The sequence below is a fragment of the Dendropsophus ebraccatus genome, chromosome 15 (genome assembly GCF_027789765.1).
Source record: "Dendropsophus ebraccatus isolate aDenEbr1 chromosome 15, aDenEbr1.pat, whole genome shotgun sequence".
NCBI classification, from domain to species: Eukaryota; Metazoa; Chordata; class Amphibia; order Anura; family Hylidae; genus Dendropsophus; species Dendropsophus ebraccatus.
In genome coordinates, this window is record NC_091468.1 from 60,088,203 (window position 1) to 60,105,329 (window position 17,127).

The 17,127-nt window shown below is 43.5% G+C and overlaps 1 protein-coding gene across 1 annotated transcript in view; it reads right to left on the reverse strand.

Annotated features, from left to right (window-relative positions):
• The window catches only part of KIF6 (kinesin family member 6), a 99,621-nt gene extending 84,482 nt beyond the window's left edge, over positions 1-15,139 (reverse strand). The window contains exons 1-3 of the mRNA XM_069954335.1: positions 14,939-15,139; positions 12,993-13,099; positions 5,478-5,552 (exon numbers count right to left, since the gene is read on the reverse strand). Of these exons, the coding sequence (XP_069810436.1) occupies positions 5,478-5,552; positions 12,993-13,099; positions 14,939-14,998 (242 nt within the window). The 5' untranslated portion in view covers positions 14,999-15,139. The remainder of the gene's footprint in view (positions 1-5,477; positions 5,553-12,992; positions 13,100-14,938) is intronic.
• Between the last annotated feature and the right edge of the window lie 1,988 nt (positions 15,140-17,127).

The window sequence follows — 17,127 nt, forward strand, 5'->3', positions numbered from 1 at the left end:
ACCCGCTGTATGGAGGGGTGTTGGCTCTCATGCAAGAGCTGAAGCTCCGTACTGGGCTCATCCTTGTACATCGCATTTGTAGGAATAGTGAAATAGTATAGTCAATACCAATAGTACAACAGTCACATGTATACAAAGACAGGGCTGCAGGGCTTGTACAAGAGGTGCGACCCCTTAAAATAACTGAAGGATGGGGGGATGGTAGTAAGACCCCCCACTGACCTAATATTAAAGGTCTATCCTCAAAGGGCAGTTCACAAAGGCTGTAGATATGGAGGACACAATACATGAAGGGGAGCTCACCAAGGCTGTAAATAGGAAGAACAGCATACATGGAGAGGAGCTCAAAAAGGCTGTAGATAGGGAGGAGAGAATACATAGAAAGGAGCTCACAGTGGCTGTAGATAGGGACGGCAGCGTACATGGAAAGGAGCTCACAAGGGGTGTAGATAGGGACGGCAGCATACATGAAAGGGAGCTCACCAAGGCTGTAAATAGGAAGAACAGCATACATGGAGGGGAGCTCAAAAAAGGCTGTTGACAGGGAGGAGCGCATAAATGTAAAGGAATTCCCACAGGCTGTAGATAGGGAGGACAGCATACATAGAGAGGAGCTCATAAAGCCTGTAGATGAGAACAAAACATACATGAAGGGCACTTCACATAGGATGTAGATAGAAAGTAGAGCAGATCCAAGGCAGTATGCAAGGAAAAATTACAAAGGCTATGTACAAGTGCAGAGAAAAAGCAGAACAGTCATGGCAAATTCCAGACTGCTGTGCACACAGACCTCACATCCAGCATGTATTACAAGGAAGACACCCCTACATAAGAACCAGACCTAGAAGCCGGCTGAAAACTACATATCAGGGGGTCTGAGAGTAATTGACAGAATGAGGATAGCAGACTAAAACACTAACAAATCATTTTTCTATCTCCATGGTGTCAATTGCATTCAAAGCGACTCTGTACCCACAATCTGACACCCCCCCCCCCCCCAAACCACTTGTACCTTCTGATAGCTGCTTTTAATCCAAGTTCTGTCCTGGGGTCCGTTCTGCAGGTGATGCAGTTATTGTCCTAAAAAACAACTTAAACTTGCAGCCCCGTGCCAAACGGGAGTATCTTTGCCCTAACTTTGCACCACCCCTCCGTCCCTCCTCCCCACCCTCTTCATCATTAGAAAAGCCACTGGAACATTTTCTCCATGCTGAACATTGCACAGCTGCTTAACGATCCAGACCATGTGCCGGGCTGACACAGGTGGGCAATAGGAGGCAATCTGCCTGGAGCATTCCTAATGATGAGGAGGGCGGGGAGGAGGGACAGAGGGGTGGTGCAAAGCTAGGGCACAGTTACTCCCGTTTGGCATGGGCTGCAAGTTTAAAAGTTGTTTTTTAGGACAGTAACTGCATCACCTGCCAAACGGACCGCAGGACAAATCTTGGATTAAAAGCTGCTATCTGACGGTACAAGTGGTTTGGGGGGGGTCAGATTGTGGGTACAGAGTCGCTTTAAGGAGAATTAGGCCAATGAGACAGGCAGCCCAATTCCAAAGTGATTGCCTGCAACGAAAGTGTTGGCAACCCTTGGGCCATAAAAACAGACTTATCACAGACGTTTAAGTCCATGTTTTTTTCGTAGCAAGGTGCGGTCACCAGACATCATGTACAAAGCTATATTATCCTGCAATACAACAGTGAAATGGTATAAAGCATAGCGTCTCTCGATATTGCTGTGTGGAGTGTAGGGGAGCCTCAAGGATCAGAAAGAGAGCGATGACCTGAATATGATGAAGGATTCCTTGTACCACATAACAATAAATGTCACGCACCACAGCCATCCTCACGTGCAGTGTGTGACGCATTTCATGTGTTATACAGCCTCAGAATTATCATGATTCCTACTTCAATAGTGATTAGATTTTGGCCCCTCAGCACAGGGATAGTTCCAAATGTCCGTGTTAAGTGGCAAAGAACAGAAAACAATGTTTTCTTATGAAAACCAGTGGCCTGGTCAGAACAACAGTAACTGCTCCTTGCGCAAGACTTGAATCCCATCCTAGATGGATAATAAAAGCTTCTGACCGCACTTAACTAAACAGCATTAGAGCTGCTGAGAGTGAAGTGAGCGCCGGCCTGCAGCCCCCAGTCATTCTAGCTAGTAATAGACCATTAAGCGCCTATAAAGAATATTCACACATAACCCCCTTACTGTGCAGTAAAATTTACTGACAGTGTATATAAGGCTTTCAGATACAAACTACCGGTCTATATCAGTCCTACACTGGGAGATCCCTATAGATAAGTCACGTGGAAATGAAGCGTGAAGGTGTTTCTAACAATGCTGGGGAGCGAAGATAAAAGAAGACCCCAAAACTCTGCAACAAAGTTACTAAGAAGTGCCACTTGTGGGACAGAGAAGAAGACGTGTATGCCAGGAGTGTTAAACTCGTGGCCCTCCAACTGTTGCAAAACTACAATTCCTATCATGCCCGGAGAGCCAAAGCTTTAGGCACAGAATAAATATACATAAAGGGGGGATTCTATCCTTCCTCCTGTGCCTATATATTTTACTGTAATTTGTGCATCATATTAATCATGCATTTTTTAGACGTGTTTGCAACTTTTTAAAGAGTTTTTGCACACTCACTCAACTCCATGGACAAGACATCGCCAAGGCAACAAAATTGTGACAAATTCCTCATACATCGCATTAGAAAATAATATACTGTATTTTCTGCATCTGATATCAGTAGAAGGAGAAAGGGCAAGGTAGAATAGCGAAGCAAAAAGGCACAAATGATAAATTTCACTCAAAGCCTCTGGAGTAGAGAATGGCTGCGGGGTTCTCCGCAGTTCCTGCGCTGCTCATTCCTCAGTGACTGCAGCCAAGAGCCCAGCGCCATCACCGCGCTCTTTTTGGCAGCGTTTACGTGACAGCGACGCAGCTGTTGGCAGATAAGCTCCATGTGCTTGTCCTGGGCGCTTGCTCAGATGCGATGTCAGGACTTTCAGACTGCATACTCCCCCTTTTAATTGCACTTTGATCGCCTTCCGCCTCTTGTTTGCCTATCAAGGTACGATCCAGGCACGCCATTAAAATGTCTCCGGCCTGGTTGGCACAGGCTGCTTGGCTACTATACACCAGACTTGTGTTTCCCATCAAGCTCTTCACTTGGTTCAGCTTATCTAGGAAGTGTTTGTGATGTCACTCGGGGCAGGAGGGGGCACTCGACTCGTGCCGGATTACATTACTTTTAATAATATGTACTTGTGCCTGTTTTATTGGAACATACAGCTTGCCCATGTAACTCTTGGAAGGTTTATCCGATGATACATAAAACCCATGTGTGCGACCCCTAATGAGTAGGAGTGTGCAGCCTGGAGCCAGCGATCACTGCTGGGAGCACCTGGATATTAGGACATTAACACTCCCATTACAAGTTATTTTTTTCCCTGACATGAAATAAATTAGATTTTTTTTATTCACTTTTTTAGAGCAATAACTTAAAATATTTCCATCAATATAATCTTATGAGGGTTTGTTTTTGCAGGGTGGGTCACTTTTTTGGAAAGGTGGGAGGTGACAAATCTCAAAGTTTTTGGGGTTTAATTTTTAGTATTCACCGTGCAGTAGAAGTGATATGTAAACTTTATCCTGTGGGCCATTATAATTCCAAACTATAGTAAAAACATGATTGTGCTGCTGGTAATAGCTTTTTATATTTTATTTTTATAATTTTATATTTCCATTTTAAATGGGCACTGTCACAAAAAAACAAAATTTTTTGATCAGACAGAACATTGGATCAGGAGAACAAGCCGGGAGAAATCTGCATGCAGTGCATTCACTCCAGGCTCTGTCACATGACCTACATGGACTTTGAACGAAAGTCTATAGGGTCTGTTTAGGTCGCAGACAAAATGGGGAGAGGAACCCAACCTCTCTGACAAAACAAAAAAACTTTTGATATTTTATGACCGATAACTTAAAAACAAACTTGTTCCCTATCCACAGGATAGGGGACAAGTAAGAGACTGCGGGGGGTCCGATCTCCATATCTTCCTGCAGCTTCTTTCTTTTGAGCCGTGGGTATGGCACATGAGCCGTGGCTCGATTAATTCTCTGGAGCGGACGGAAAAAAAGAGGCGAGTGGTACTCAGCTGTCAATGGTGTCTCCATTTATTCTCTGTGGAGCCATCGAAGAGAGACAAATACAGCACTCAGCTCTATAAGGGGTCCATAGAGAATGAATGGAGCCGCAGGTCATGTGCCGTACCCGCAACTCTATTCAAAACAAGGGAGCCGCAGGCCAACAAGGAGATCGCCAGGGGGTGCGGAGGTTTGAAAAACCGTGATCTTTTACTTGTCCCCTATCCACAAGTTTTCGGTAAACCCCTTTAAGGTTAACCCCCTTTTTTTTTTTTTTTGGGGGGGGGGGGGGGGAGTAAGGTATGGATGAACAACAGATGACAATTCTTGGCTTCTTTTCGTATTTTTTTTATATCCGGAATTTTATATTCGGATTATATTTTATATTTTACATATATGACTATGCAATCACATGATCTTTGGTATAATACACTGTAATACTTCTTTACCGCTGTGTATTGTGCCTCTCATTAGCTCTTGGTTACCATGATGACCTATCTGCACTCTAAGATTACAACGCAGATGTTGTTATTGGGGGGATTTTGAACATTATGGGGTGAAAGGAAGCCTAGTCCATCTGTCTGATCAGCTAGATAGATACAGTAGATACACACACACACACACACACACACATAAAAGCTTAAAATCCACAAATGACGGTCACAATGTATCTGTCTGGACAATCCTGTGTGAGCACTCCACACGGATACATTTTACCTGCACTGATACATTGTAGTTAACTGCCAGGACAGCATAGCTTGGGTTGTTGTACTGTATGTTGCTCACAGAGGATTGTATCCACTTTGTTGGATCTTTAAATGTTGTAGGGATGCAGCTCCACATAAGTGATAACCCTATAACCTGCATGTTCTATGTCATTTATTAACTCTTACTGCCACACGTATCCGGAATAGAGGAAACACATGCACCCAGGATCAGTTGGTTCAGACAGCATTAATGCTATATGTATGGCCACTAGAGGTGAGCGAACCCAAGCGTGCGGCATTCGATTAGCAGTGGCTTAAAAAGTTGGATCTTTTCCAGGACTCACTAGGGCTGCATCCGACTTCTGCAGCCGCTGGTAATCAGATGCTGCATTCTCAGGTTCAGACTAACTTAAGCGTGCTTGAGGTTCGCTCATTTCTAATGGCCACCTTTAGTCTTACACCCGCGGGTTCTAGGGAATGTTCTTCATCAAGGGATGCCCATTCCAGACATGCTAATAGTTTCTTTCACTAGTAGCAGAACGTCAGCTTGATAAATTGTGCACTTTTTATAAGCGGCCTCCCTATTTCCAGCACAGTTCACACAGCTCGTCTTACCTTTCTGCTACTGGCTTCGCAATTCGTTCAAATACGGCTTCTTGCTTTGTTTCCTGGTCAAAAGTTTCCTGAAACCTGCAAAATATCCAAGAATTAGGAGCTTTTAGCACCTCTGAGTGTGAAACAGAGCTCGATTCATAACCCCAATGTTTCTGTAGAGAACCCCCTCCTCCCCAATGCTCATAAACCGGCTGCAGAATGAAACAAAGTCCCCCTGTGTTCTGACCGAGCGCCGGCTTGTACTATTGTCAGCAAATTGATGGCTAAGATTAGTTCTGGGTAGTAAAAATCCAGCAAAAAATGTATCAATGTGGATTTTATTTTGTGGGTTCATAAAATATAGCGAGGAAAGCGGTGGACCCACGCTGCACCAGGTGCGGAGATGGCCCCTATGGCTGGGTATATACAGCGCCCAACTCGGCACACTGAGGAAATTAAACACATCTGTGGGTGCAGGAACCAGCCAATGTTTGATTTTGTGGTCGCCATGAAAAGATCAATCACCTGGAAGGAGAAAGTTACAGGAATTATAGAACATTTCCCCCTAAAGTCAACAAAAGGCTCAGAAACTGCAGCCCCCAATTCATCCCCTGGTGTGGATTCCACTTAGTCTCTTATATGGATAACACATAAGCTGGGTGATAACGCCAATGGCTGCGCAAAAGATGAAGAGGTCCACCAAGCGACCCAGTTATATGCAGACCCTGAATGTAACTGCACAACTGCAGAACTGCATCCTTCTCCATTGTTTCCCCTCTTCTCCTATTCCAGTGTCAGTCTGCTTTCTTTTAGAACATGAAACAGATAGCTCAGTATGAACAGGTAAAAACATAAAAGATGAGCAATAAACATAATATACTTTGCCAACAAAGGAATCCCCTGAATCTGTCCCTGCTATCAGTCTTTTGTAGCTGCTGGAGAACACTACAGGATTGCAGGACCCCACCGTACATAGCGAGTGTCATGGCTGCCGATATGGCCTCCCTTCAAACTGCAGAAAGGATAAGTCATGACTGCGAAAGGATGTAATATGTGAACACTGCCTACAACACCTACAGGCTATAATGTTGAATGGGGGGAGTGTCAATAAGGTGCAAAATAGTGATGAATAGCTACTCATACCCCTATCATTTATTGATGGGGGGGGGAGAATTAGTATTTTCAAGGTCAAGGGAAATACCTCCTAAAAAAATTCTACTTATATGTAGTGCTCCAATCTGAATTACATCAGGCAGACTGCCCAGCATCTTCTAAATCCTGACACCCGCACCCCCCAATATCATGGCCCAGCTGCTTCCTGTCAAATTTCTAAACATGGTATTAGTTGATCCCGGACGAGGAAACAGTCCAGGTTGGGCATTCCCATTCGATTCAAATTAATAAAAAAAAAAAAAAATCAAATAAAAGATTGAATTGAATTTGAGTTCATTTGAAATCGAAGATTAAAAAAACAGCCCCTAAAGTGGCCTTTATCGGCCTGCTGGTTTCTGCCTTTGAAACAGTTACAAAATGAAAGGAAGGTGGAGTTTTTATCCAGAGATAAAATGGTTTGAAATTGACAACACAAGGATCTCCTACTAAAATAGCAAGATTCTGACTCTGAAAGTTGAATTGCCAAATCTTTTCCTTATCAAGGGCTTTTGGGGGTCTCTCCTGTCTAAAATCACCTAATAACTCTCTAACTCCAAGTAGCATCTGATAATGAATCTCAAATCCACTATTTATGCATGGCCCTTGAGATGAGGCCTCTAAATAATTTGCTTGAGGAACCTGAGGTGAGCCTTTTAGAAGCGGAGTTAGAGGTGTGGGGATTAGTTCAAATGGCAAAAGTCTCTCTCTATATGCAGTTTAGCCAAATATTTTATAAGGCAATAAAAATCCAGCCCGGAATTTGTGGGAGCACTCATCCCACCCAGCACTAAAACTGCTCCAGTGAAAGACAGGCCTAGATCAGCTGTGTAACCTACGGCTACAGACAAAAGCTACTGGTTCACTTCACCAAGGCCAGGCACTTCAGTGACACATATCTGTCATATACTATGACACCTTGTACCTTCTCACAAGGCTCTTGAGTTGAGCATTTTAAAAGAGGAGTTGAGGCCCTTGAGGTGAGCTTTAGGTACTTGAGGTCAGCCTTTTAAAAGTAGCATTAGAGACCCTTGAGGTGAACCCTCAGAAAAATTCTATAGAGGCCCTTGAAAAAGCCCCCGAAAAATTATGATCATGGCGCTTTAATGCTTTTTTTTCTTTTAAATGCCCATTTTTATGTTGGTTGACGTGGAAATGAGCTGGAGCAGACACATGGGACTTCACTTTTGGCTGCTTTCCACAAGTGGAGAAGCTAATTATTATGAGCACCAGCCGGTCAGCGCTGTCAGTTTACAGGCGGCTGTGCTTATCTGTGATGAAGCTGGTGGCAGAGAGGGCCAGCATCTCCAAGGCGTACAGGGACAGTTCCAGCCACGTGTCCAACTTGGAGACCCAGTGTGTAGGGCGCCGAAGAATCAGGAAGGACAGGGCTGCGGTCAGCCAGATAGATACACTGCAGCCTAATCCTCACAGTGTACTCAAGCTGCCTGCCTCTCTGAACACAACTGATGTGCTGCTAGCTAGTTTAATATCAGAATATCTTTCTACTTATATAATCTATATTCTACATATATATATATTCTTTCTATAATTTTAGCCCTAACAAGGGCTTTTGGGGGTCCCTCCTGCCTAAAATAAAATTTTTAACAAAAACACATAAAAATACAATGCCGACAAAAAAAGAAAAGAAAGAAAAAGGAAGCCATAACCCCAAAACATAGGAAAAATTGGTCCATACAGAGCGTAGAAAATAAAGCAATATATAGACCATCTTTATATATCAAACATATACATTTGTAAACATTAAATGAATTTCCAATTTGAATGATTAAAAAAACCATTCTGAAATCATAAGTGTCTTGTGCCTTTGTGAAAGCATCATGAATGTGGCTTCAGTCCAGTTCCCTTCTCACTACCTTAAAGAGAACCGATCATCTAAATTTTACTGTCCCTAATATTAAAGTATATCTTTCCCTAAGTCTATCTATGAAGATACAGACTGCCTTTGCAGTCTGTATCTTATGCCTTACCTACTCTTTCGTATCTGTGTAAGCAAGGCCAGGCGCCGCCATCTTGATGACGTCATTTGCATTCCACCGTTGGAACGTAAGTTGCGTCATCAAGATGGCGACGCCTGGCATTGCTTGCACAGAAACAGAGGATTAGGTAAAGTAGAAGATACAGACTGTAAAGGCAGTCTGTATCTTCATGAAGTCTATTTATGAAGATACAGACTGCCTTTACAGTCTGTATCTTCTACTTTACCTAATCCTCTGTTCTGTGCAGCAAGGCCGGCGCCGCCATCTTGATGACGTAACTTGCGTTCCAGCGGTGGAACGCAAAGACGTAATCAAGATGGCGGCGCCGGCCCTGCTGCACCGGCACAGAGTAGTAGGTAAGGCATAAGATACAGACTGCAAAGGCAGTCTGTATCTTCATAAATAGACTTCATGAAGATACAGACTGCTTTTACAGTCTTATACTTTACCTAATCCGCCTGTTTGGTGTAGCTAGGCCGGGGGGGGGGGGGGGGGGGGCGCCATCTTGAAGACGTGACTTGCGTTCCAGCGGTGGAACGCAAGTGACGTCATCAAGATGGCGGGCCCCCACCGGCCTTGCTGCCGCTCTGCATGACGGGAGTTTCCTGTCTCGCGCCGGCTCTTTTGAAAAGAGCCGGCGCGAGGCAGGAAAGTAAAACAGAAATATTTAAAAAACGCAGCTTTAATATTAATTAATTATATTTACAAATATTGTTAAAATTAGGATTTACATCTAATTAGGGAATAAAAAAAATTCATTTTCGCCCGTGATTGGTTCTCTTTAACCCTTTGAGGACCAGGCCCAAAATGACCCAGTGGACCGCGCAAATTTTGATCTTAGTGTTTCCGTTTTTCCCTCCTCCCCTTCTAAGAGCTCCAGCACTTTCAGTTTTTTATCTACAGGCCATGTAAGGGCTTATTTGTTACAGGAATAGTTGTACTTTGTAATGGTTTCTTTCATTTTACCATAACATGTATGATGGAACCCCAAATATATTATTTATGAAGATATAAATTGGTGAAATCACAAAAAAGAATGCAATATGGTAACGTTTGGGGGGTTCCTGTGTCTACGTAATGCACTATATGGTAAAAGCGACATGATACCATTACTCTATAGGTCAGTCTGAACACAACCATATGCAGGTTTACGCAGATTCTCTAATGTTATATATTTTTTTTAAATGAAATCCTTTTTTTTGGCAATTAATTATAAATAAAATGGGACTATTGTGACGCTTATAACGGTTTTATTTTTTCACCTACAGGGCTGTATGGGGTGTCATTTTTTCCGCCATGATCTCTAGTTTATATTAATACCATATTTGTGAAGATCCGACGTTTTGATCACTTTTTATTAATTTTTTTATATATATAATGTAACATAAAATCGGTAATCCGCGCACTTTTTTCCCTCTTTTCGTGTACGCCGTTTACCGTTCGCAATGACGCTTGTTATATTTTAATAGATCGGACAATTACGCACGCTACGGTATATTATATGTTTATCTATTTATTTATTTTTATATGTTTTATTTATATAATGGGAAAGGGGGGTGATTTAGACTTTTATTGGGGGAGGGGTTTTGGGGTAGTGTGTTAGTGTTTTTAACTTTTTTTTTTTACACATTTGAAGTCCCTTTGGGGGACTTTTACATAGATTAGTTTGATTTCTACACTGATGAATGCTATGCCATAGGCATAGCATTGATCAGTGTTATCGGCGATCTGCTCATTGAGCCTGCCTGTGCAGGCTCAGTGTAGCAGATCGCCGATCGGACCGCACGGAGGCAGGTAAGAGACCTCCGGCAGTCCGTTTTACCGATCGGGACCCCCGCAGTCACACTGCGGGGGTCCCGATCGGTAAGTGACAGGGGACTCCCCCTGTCACTTACACTTAAACGCCGCGGCGTTTAAGAAATTAATGACACGCGGCAGCGCGATCGCTGCAGCGTGTTATTACCGGTGAGGTCCCGGCTGCTGATTGCAGCCGGCCCCCACCTGCTATGAAGCGCGCTCCGCTCCGGAGCACGCTTCATAGCGGGAGAAACACCCAGGGCGTACAGTTACGCCCTAGGTCGTCTGGGGACATACTTCCATGGCGTAACTATACGCCCTGGGTCGTCTAGGGGTTAAGGCATAATGGCACCACGAGCGGGCCTTAGCGGAAGTCTACAACTTTGTAGGAGTGGTCTTGATGGAAGACCTGGAAAGTCTAGCCATCTCCCCCGTATTTTCTCGAATTTTTGACTGCATTTTCTCTTAATATAGCTGTCTTCCTGTCTAGTTCCAGGACTCATCTGAAATCGAATCTCAAATCCACTATTCTATTAATGTAGAGGTCACATGGTTTAGCCAGCCAATGATTGCAGATGCTTTTTTTCACTTCCCATGTGCTCTTGTGCCTGTTCCCCCCCCCCCCACAAAGTTATTGGTTTAAAAGAAAAAACCCGGGGAAGGTGGGAGGGCAATCAAATTTTTACTGCATTTTTTATCAAATACATAATCGAAAACGAGTATTTCCAATAGTGTGCTACTCCATGGAATACCTACTCGATACAGCAGTACTTGCTTTCCTCTAATCTTTTACCCCATGAGGCGAAATTTTGCATGGAGTCTTAGACAAAGGAAGATTGACAATCATCTTGTGTTTCCTCCATTTTCTAATAACAGCACAAAACAGTTGTTGCCTATTGTCCTGTATCCCATCCCAGTCTTGTGCAGGTCTACAATTTTGTCGCTGGTGTCCATAGACATCTCTTTAGTCTTGGCCATGGTGGAGAGGTTGGAGTGTGTTAAAGTGTGTGAATTGGTGTTTTATATACAGATAACGAGTTCAAATAGGTGCAATTAAAACAGGTGATGATTTCAGAGTAGGAGGAGCTTCTATTAACAGGTCTCTGAGACAGAAATGAAACAATTTGATTCTCTGGTACAGATAAATGTACAGATAAATCGCTTAAGAGCTTGTTTAGCAAACAACAAGCAATAATTTTTTCTTTTAAACTATAGCATTTAGACAAGAAGATAACTCACTATGAAAAGTTCTTAATGCGATTGTATATACACTGCTCAAAAAAATAAAAGGGAACATTCAAATAACACATCCTAGATCTGAATGAACTAAATATTCTCATTGAATACTGAATGTGCTGACAACAAAATCACACAGAAATCATCAATTTATTAACCAATGGAGGCCTTGGTGTGATTTGGAGTCACACACAAAATGAATGTGGAAAAACACACTCCAGACTAATCCGGCTTTGCTGTAATGTCCTTTAAACAAGTCAAAATAAGGCTCAGTATTGTTTGTGGCATCCACATGCCTGTATGACCTCCCTACAACACCAAGGCATCTCCTGAGGCATCTCCTGGGCATGGTCTCCTGAGGGATCACCTCCCAGACCTGGACTAAAGCATCCACCAACTCCTGGAGAGTCAGTGGTGCAACGTGACGGTAGATGGAGCGAGACATGATGTCCCAGATGTGCTCAATCAGATTCAGGTCTGGGGAACGGGCAGGCCAGTCAATAGCTTTAACCCCTTAAGGTCAAAGCCAATTTTCGTTTTTGCGCTTTTGCTTTTTCCATTTTATGTTTAAAAGTCCATAGCGCTTGCATTTTTTCACCGAGAGACTTATATGAGCGCTTATTTTTTGCTAAACCAATTGTACTTTGCAATGACAGGCATTATTTTTCCATAAAATATGCTGCGAAACCGGAAAAAAATCATTTGCGCTGTCAAATTGAAAACAAAAACGAATTTGTTTTGATTTTGGGGAGTTTTGCATTTACGCCGTTCGCCCTATGGTAAAACTGACTTGTTATGCATGTTCCTCAAGTCGTTACGATTACAACGATATATAACATGTATAACTTTTATTGTATCTGATGGGTTTTAAAAAAATCAAAAGATTGTTAACAAATACACGTTCCTTAAAAACGCTCCATTCCCAGGCTTATAGCGATTTTATCCTTTGGTCTATTGGGCTGTGTCAGGTGTCATTTTTTGCGCCATGATGTGTTCTTTCTATCGGTACCTTGATTGCGCATATACGACTTTTTGATCACTTTTTATTACATTTTTTCTGGATTTGATGCGACCAAAAATGCGCAATTTTGCACTTTGGAATTTTTTTGCGCTGACGCCGTTTACCGTGCGAGATCAGGAATGTGATTAATTAATAGTTCGGGCGATTACAAAATGCAAAAGTGACCAAACAAAAACAGCCAAAAGGGATGAGAACAGAGAAATGGTCTATGGTCCCCATCGCTTAAATTCGAAACCATTTAACGATTTTTTTAAACAATAATCAGCCCATAAAGTCAGAGAAATAAGGTCTAAAAAATATGTCAACAGAGAATTATGCAAAAATAGAGCGTACCGGAACTTGTAGCTCTCCCGCTTATTATTGACAAATCCATCTGCCAGATCCCGAGGGACGATGATCTCCAGGGAAGAAGCGGCCGCCTCATTGTTTATGGAATAGATCTGTATGTTCACAGAGCGGAGACCAGATCAGCAAAGATTACATCCCATACAGTATATCCATTTCGGTGGGTATCTGTGGCTACTATGTATTGTACACTCAGGTTTCGGTGACTACTATGAGGTGTACACTCAGGTATCAGTGACTAATATATAGTATACACTCAGGTATCGGTGACTACTATGTAATGTACACTCAGGTATCGGTGACTACTATGAGGTGTACACTCAGGTGTCGGTGACTACTATGAGGTGTACACTCAGGTATTGGTGACTACTATGAGGTGTACACTCAGGTATCGGTGACTACTATGTAATGTACACTCAGGTATCAGTGACTACTATGAGGTGTACACTCAGGTATTGGTGACTACTATGAGGTGTACACTCAGGTATCGGTGACTACTATGTAATGTACACTCAGGTGTTGGTGACTACTATGAGGTGTACACTCAGGTGTTGGTGACTACTATGAGGTGTACACTCAGGTGTTGGTGACTACTATGAGGTGTACACTCAGGTGTTGGTGACTACTATGAGGTGTACACTCAGGTGTTGGTGACTACTATGAGGTGTACACTCAGGTGTTGGTGACTACTATGAGGTGTACACTCAGGTATCGGTGACTACTATGAGGTGTACACTCAGGTATCGGTGACTACTATGAGGTGTACACTCAGGTATCGGTGACTACTATGAGGTGTACACTCAGGTATAGGTGACTACTATGAGGTGTACACTCAGGTGTTGGTGACTACTATGAGATGTACACTCAGGTATCGGTGACTACTATGAGGTGTACACTCAGGTATCAGTGACTACTATGAGGTGTACACTCAGGTGTTGGTGACTACTATGAGGTGTACACTCAGGTATCGGTGACTACTATGAGGTGTACACTCAGGTATCAGTGACTACTATGAGGTGTACACTCAGGTATCGGTGACTACTATGAGGTGTACACTCAGGTATCGGTGACTACTATGAGGTGTACACTCAGGTATAGGTGACTACTATGAGGTGTACACTCAGGTATAGGTGACTACTATGAGGTGTACACTCAGGTGTTGGTGACTACTATGAGGTGTACACTCAGGTATCGGTGACTACTATGAGATGTACACTCAGGTATCAGTGACTACTATGAGGTGTACACTCAGGTATCGGTGACTACTATGAGATGTACACTCAGGTATCGGTGACTACTATGAGGTGTACACTCAGGTATAGGTGACTACTATGAGGTGTACACTCAGGTATTGGTGACTACTATGAGATGTACACTCAGGTATCGGTGACTACTATGAGGTGTACACTCAGGTGTTGGTGACTACTATGAGATGTACACTCAGGTATTGGTGACTACTATGAGGTGTACACTCAGGTATCGGTGACTACTATGTAATGTACACTCAGGTATAGGTGACTACTATGAGGAGTACACTCAGGTATCGGTGACTACTATGAGGTGTACACTCAGGTATAGGTGACTACTATGAGGAGTACACTCAGGTATCGGTGACTACTATGAGGAGTACACTCAGGTATCGGTGACTACTATGTAATGTACACTCAGGTATCGGTGACTACTATGAGGTGTACACTCAGGTATCGGTGACTACTATGAGGTGTACACTCAGGTGTTGGTGACTACTATGAGGTGTATACTCAGGTGTTGGTGACTACTATGAGGTGTATACTCAGGTGTTGGTGACTACTATGAGGTGTACACTCAGGTATCGGTGACTACTATGAGGTGTATACTCAGGTATCTATGAGGTACATTGCGTCTCCCTTCCCTCCTCAGTCGCCGGTAATATAACCCCCCTCCTCCGCTCTCACCCCGGGCGGCCTCCTGCTCGGCTTCACCCGAGCGTAGATCTGAATGGTCTGCTTCACCATGTTCCCGGGCCCTTCCGAAACAGGTGCGGACCCCTTAGCAACCGTTACTAGAGACACTACCCAGCATCCCCCGCGGCCCAAGCCTTCATCTCATTGGCGGCATAAACGGGGCAGGCGGGGTTAGCGTGGTGTGCCGGCGGGATGTAGGGACGCACACAGCGTGAAGAGCCGATGACACGCCCCCTGCAGTCACATGACCAGCTGCGCTCTAGGGTCGGAGCACGTGCTGTACTGCCGAGAGAAAAGGAATTGCTCTGGATCTACCGCAGCCTTGTGCTGTGTGATAAGTTTGGCGCATGTTTACACCAGGTATTACATTGCTCGAAGAGGGACACAAGTGGGTCAGTCTAGGAAAAAGTTTACAGACATTTCTACACTTTTTAATTGAAGGCTGCAGTCTGATGCCATCACATATACAGTGGTGCCTTGGATTACGAGCATAATTCGTTCCGGGGCCGCGCTTGTTATCCAAATCCACTCTTACACCAAAGCAAATTTTCCCATAAGCAATCATAGAAATGCAGACAATTGGTTCCACAACCCAAAAATAATGATTTTATATTCTAAATAACTCTCCCCCTCCCACCCAGTACAGGGAGCTCTTAAACCAAAGCAATGCTCATATGGTCCCTTTACATGGAACGATTAACGTTCAAATTTTGGCGATAACGATCGCATTTGAGCGATAATCGGCTCATGTAAACACTGCGTACAATCAAGCGACGAGCGATAAATCATACGTTGTGATCTTTCAACCTGTTCTAAAATCGTCATTGGTTGTTTGCAGAAAATTCGCACCTCGCTTTGTGTAAACAGTCTTTCAACGATTCCCCCTATGTCTGATATGGGCTTAAGCGATCCTAAAACGACCGTAATAACGATTTTTTTTCATATGATCTATTGTTCCATCTAAACGCTGATCGTTATAAAAAAACACATTGTTACTTCGAAACCGTTATTCGTTCGATTGCACAAATTGTCGTTCGGTGTAAAGGGACCATTAAACCAAGGTACCACCGTACAGCAGATCCTGGATGTGTGACTGCATCCTTAGGTACCAGTCACATATCAGTAACCCCGTCTGTTAAGTCCCTTTTACACGATTAGGCTGGGTTCACACTGCGTTTTTGCAATCAGTTTTTGGCAAAAAAACGGATGAAAAAAACGTATACATTTGTGTGCATCCGTTTCGATCTGTTTTTCCATTGACTTCCATTGAAAAAAAAACGGATCAAAACGGATCTGTTTTTTTTAACGGACACAAAAGTAGTGTCAGCTACGTTTTTTGTGTCCGTCAAAAAAAAAAATGGATCCGTTTTGATCCATTTTTTTTTTACAATGGAAGTCACACAAATGCATTTGTTTTTTTGCAAAAACGCAGTGTGAACCCAGCCGCTTAGTGTAATAAAAGGCAACGATCAGCCAGCTGATCATTGTCTTTCAACAAACAAGGTGGAGAGCAACGATATGCTGCCGTCAATCCGTGTAATAGGAGCGCCGGCAGCAGACCCCCACTATCTTCTATGGGCTGCCGGACGGTGTAAACATTGTCCGGGGAGCACACACACCCTGCCCCCGCGACCCCCCTGCACTTACCTGCTAACTTTCGACACGTGTAGTAGCGCCGGCAGTGAGCAGGGAACCAGCAAGCGAGTGCTTGCTCCTGGAGATCGCCCCGTGTAATAGGGGCTTAATGGCTGAACCATGGACCGGATTACAGATGTTTCAGTAACTGTCCACATTTGCAGGGACCCATTGTCAGGTGACACGGACGCACAATGGAGAAATCATCTTTTTGCAGCACAGATCAAGACCCCATGACGGATCGGTAACACCTGCAGCTGTGTGTATGGGGCCATAGGATCTGCATGTGTAATATGATGTGTGACAGGGGCCATAATGTCACATGACTCATCTGGATATAACCATTATTAGGATCTATCGTGCACCACATGATGGAATCATCTGCAGGTTTGGGTCTATTATACAGTAAGAAACCAGAGACTTTCCGAAGATTAATTAATGCAAATCTTATTTCTAGGTCAAAAAGAGGGACATATAAGTGGCAAAGAGGTTTGGGGGGGGTCAAAAATAGGGACTGTCCCTCCAATAGAGGGACATTTGGGAGG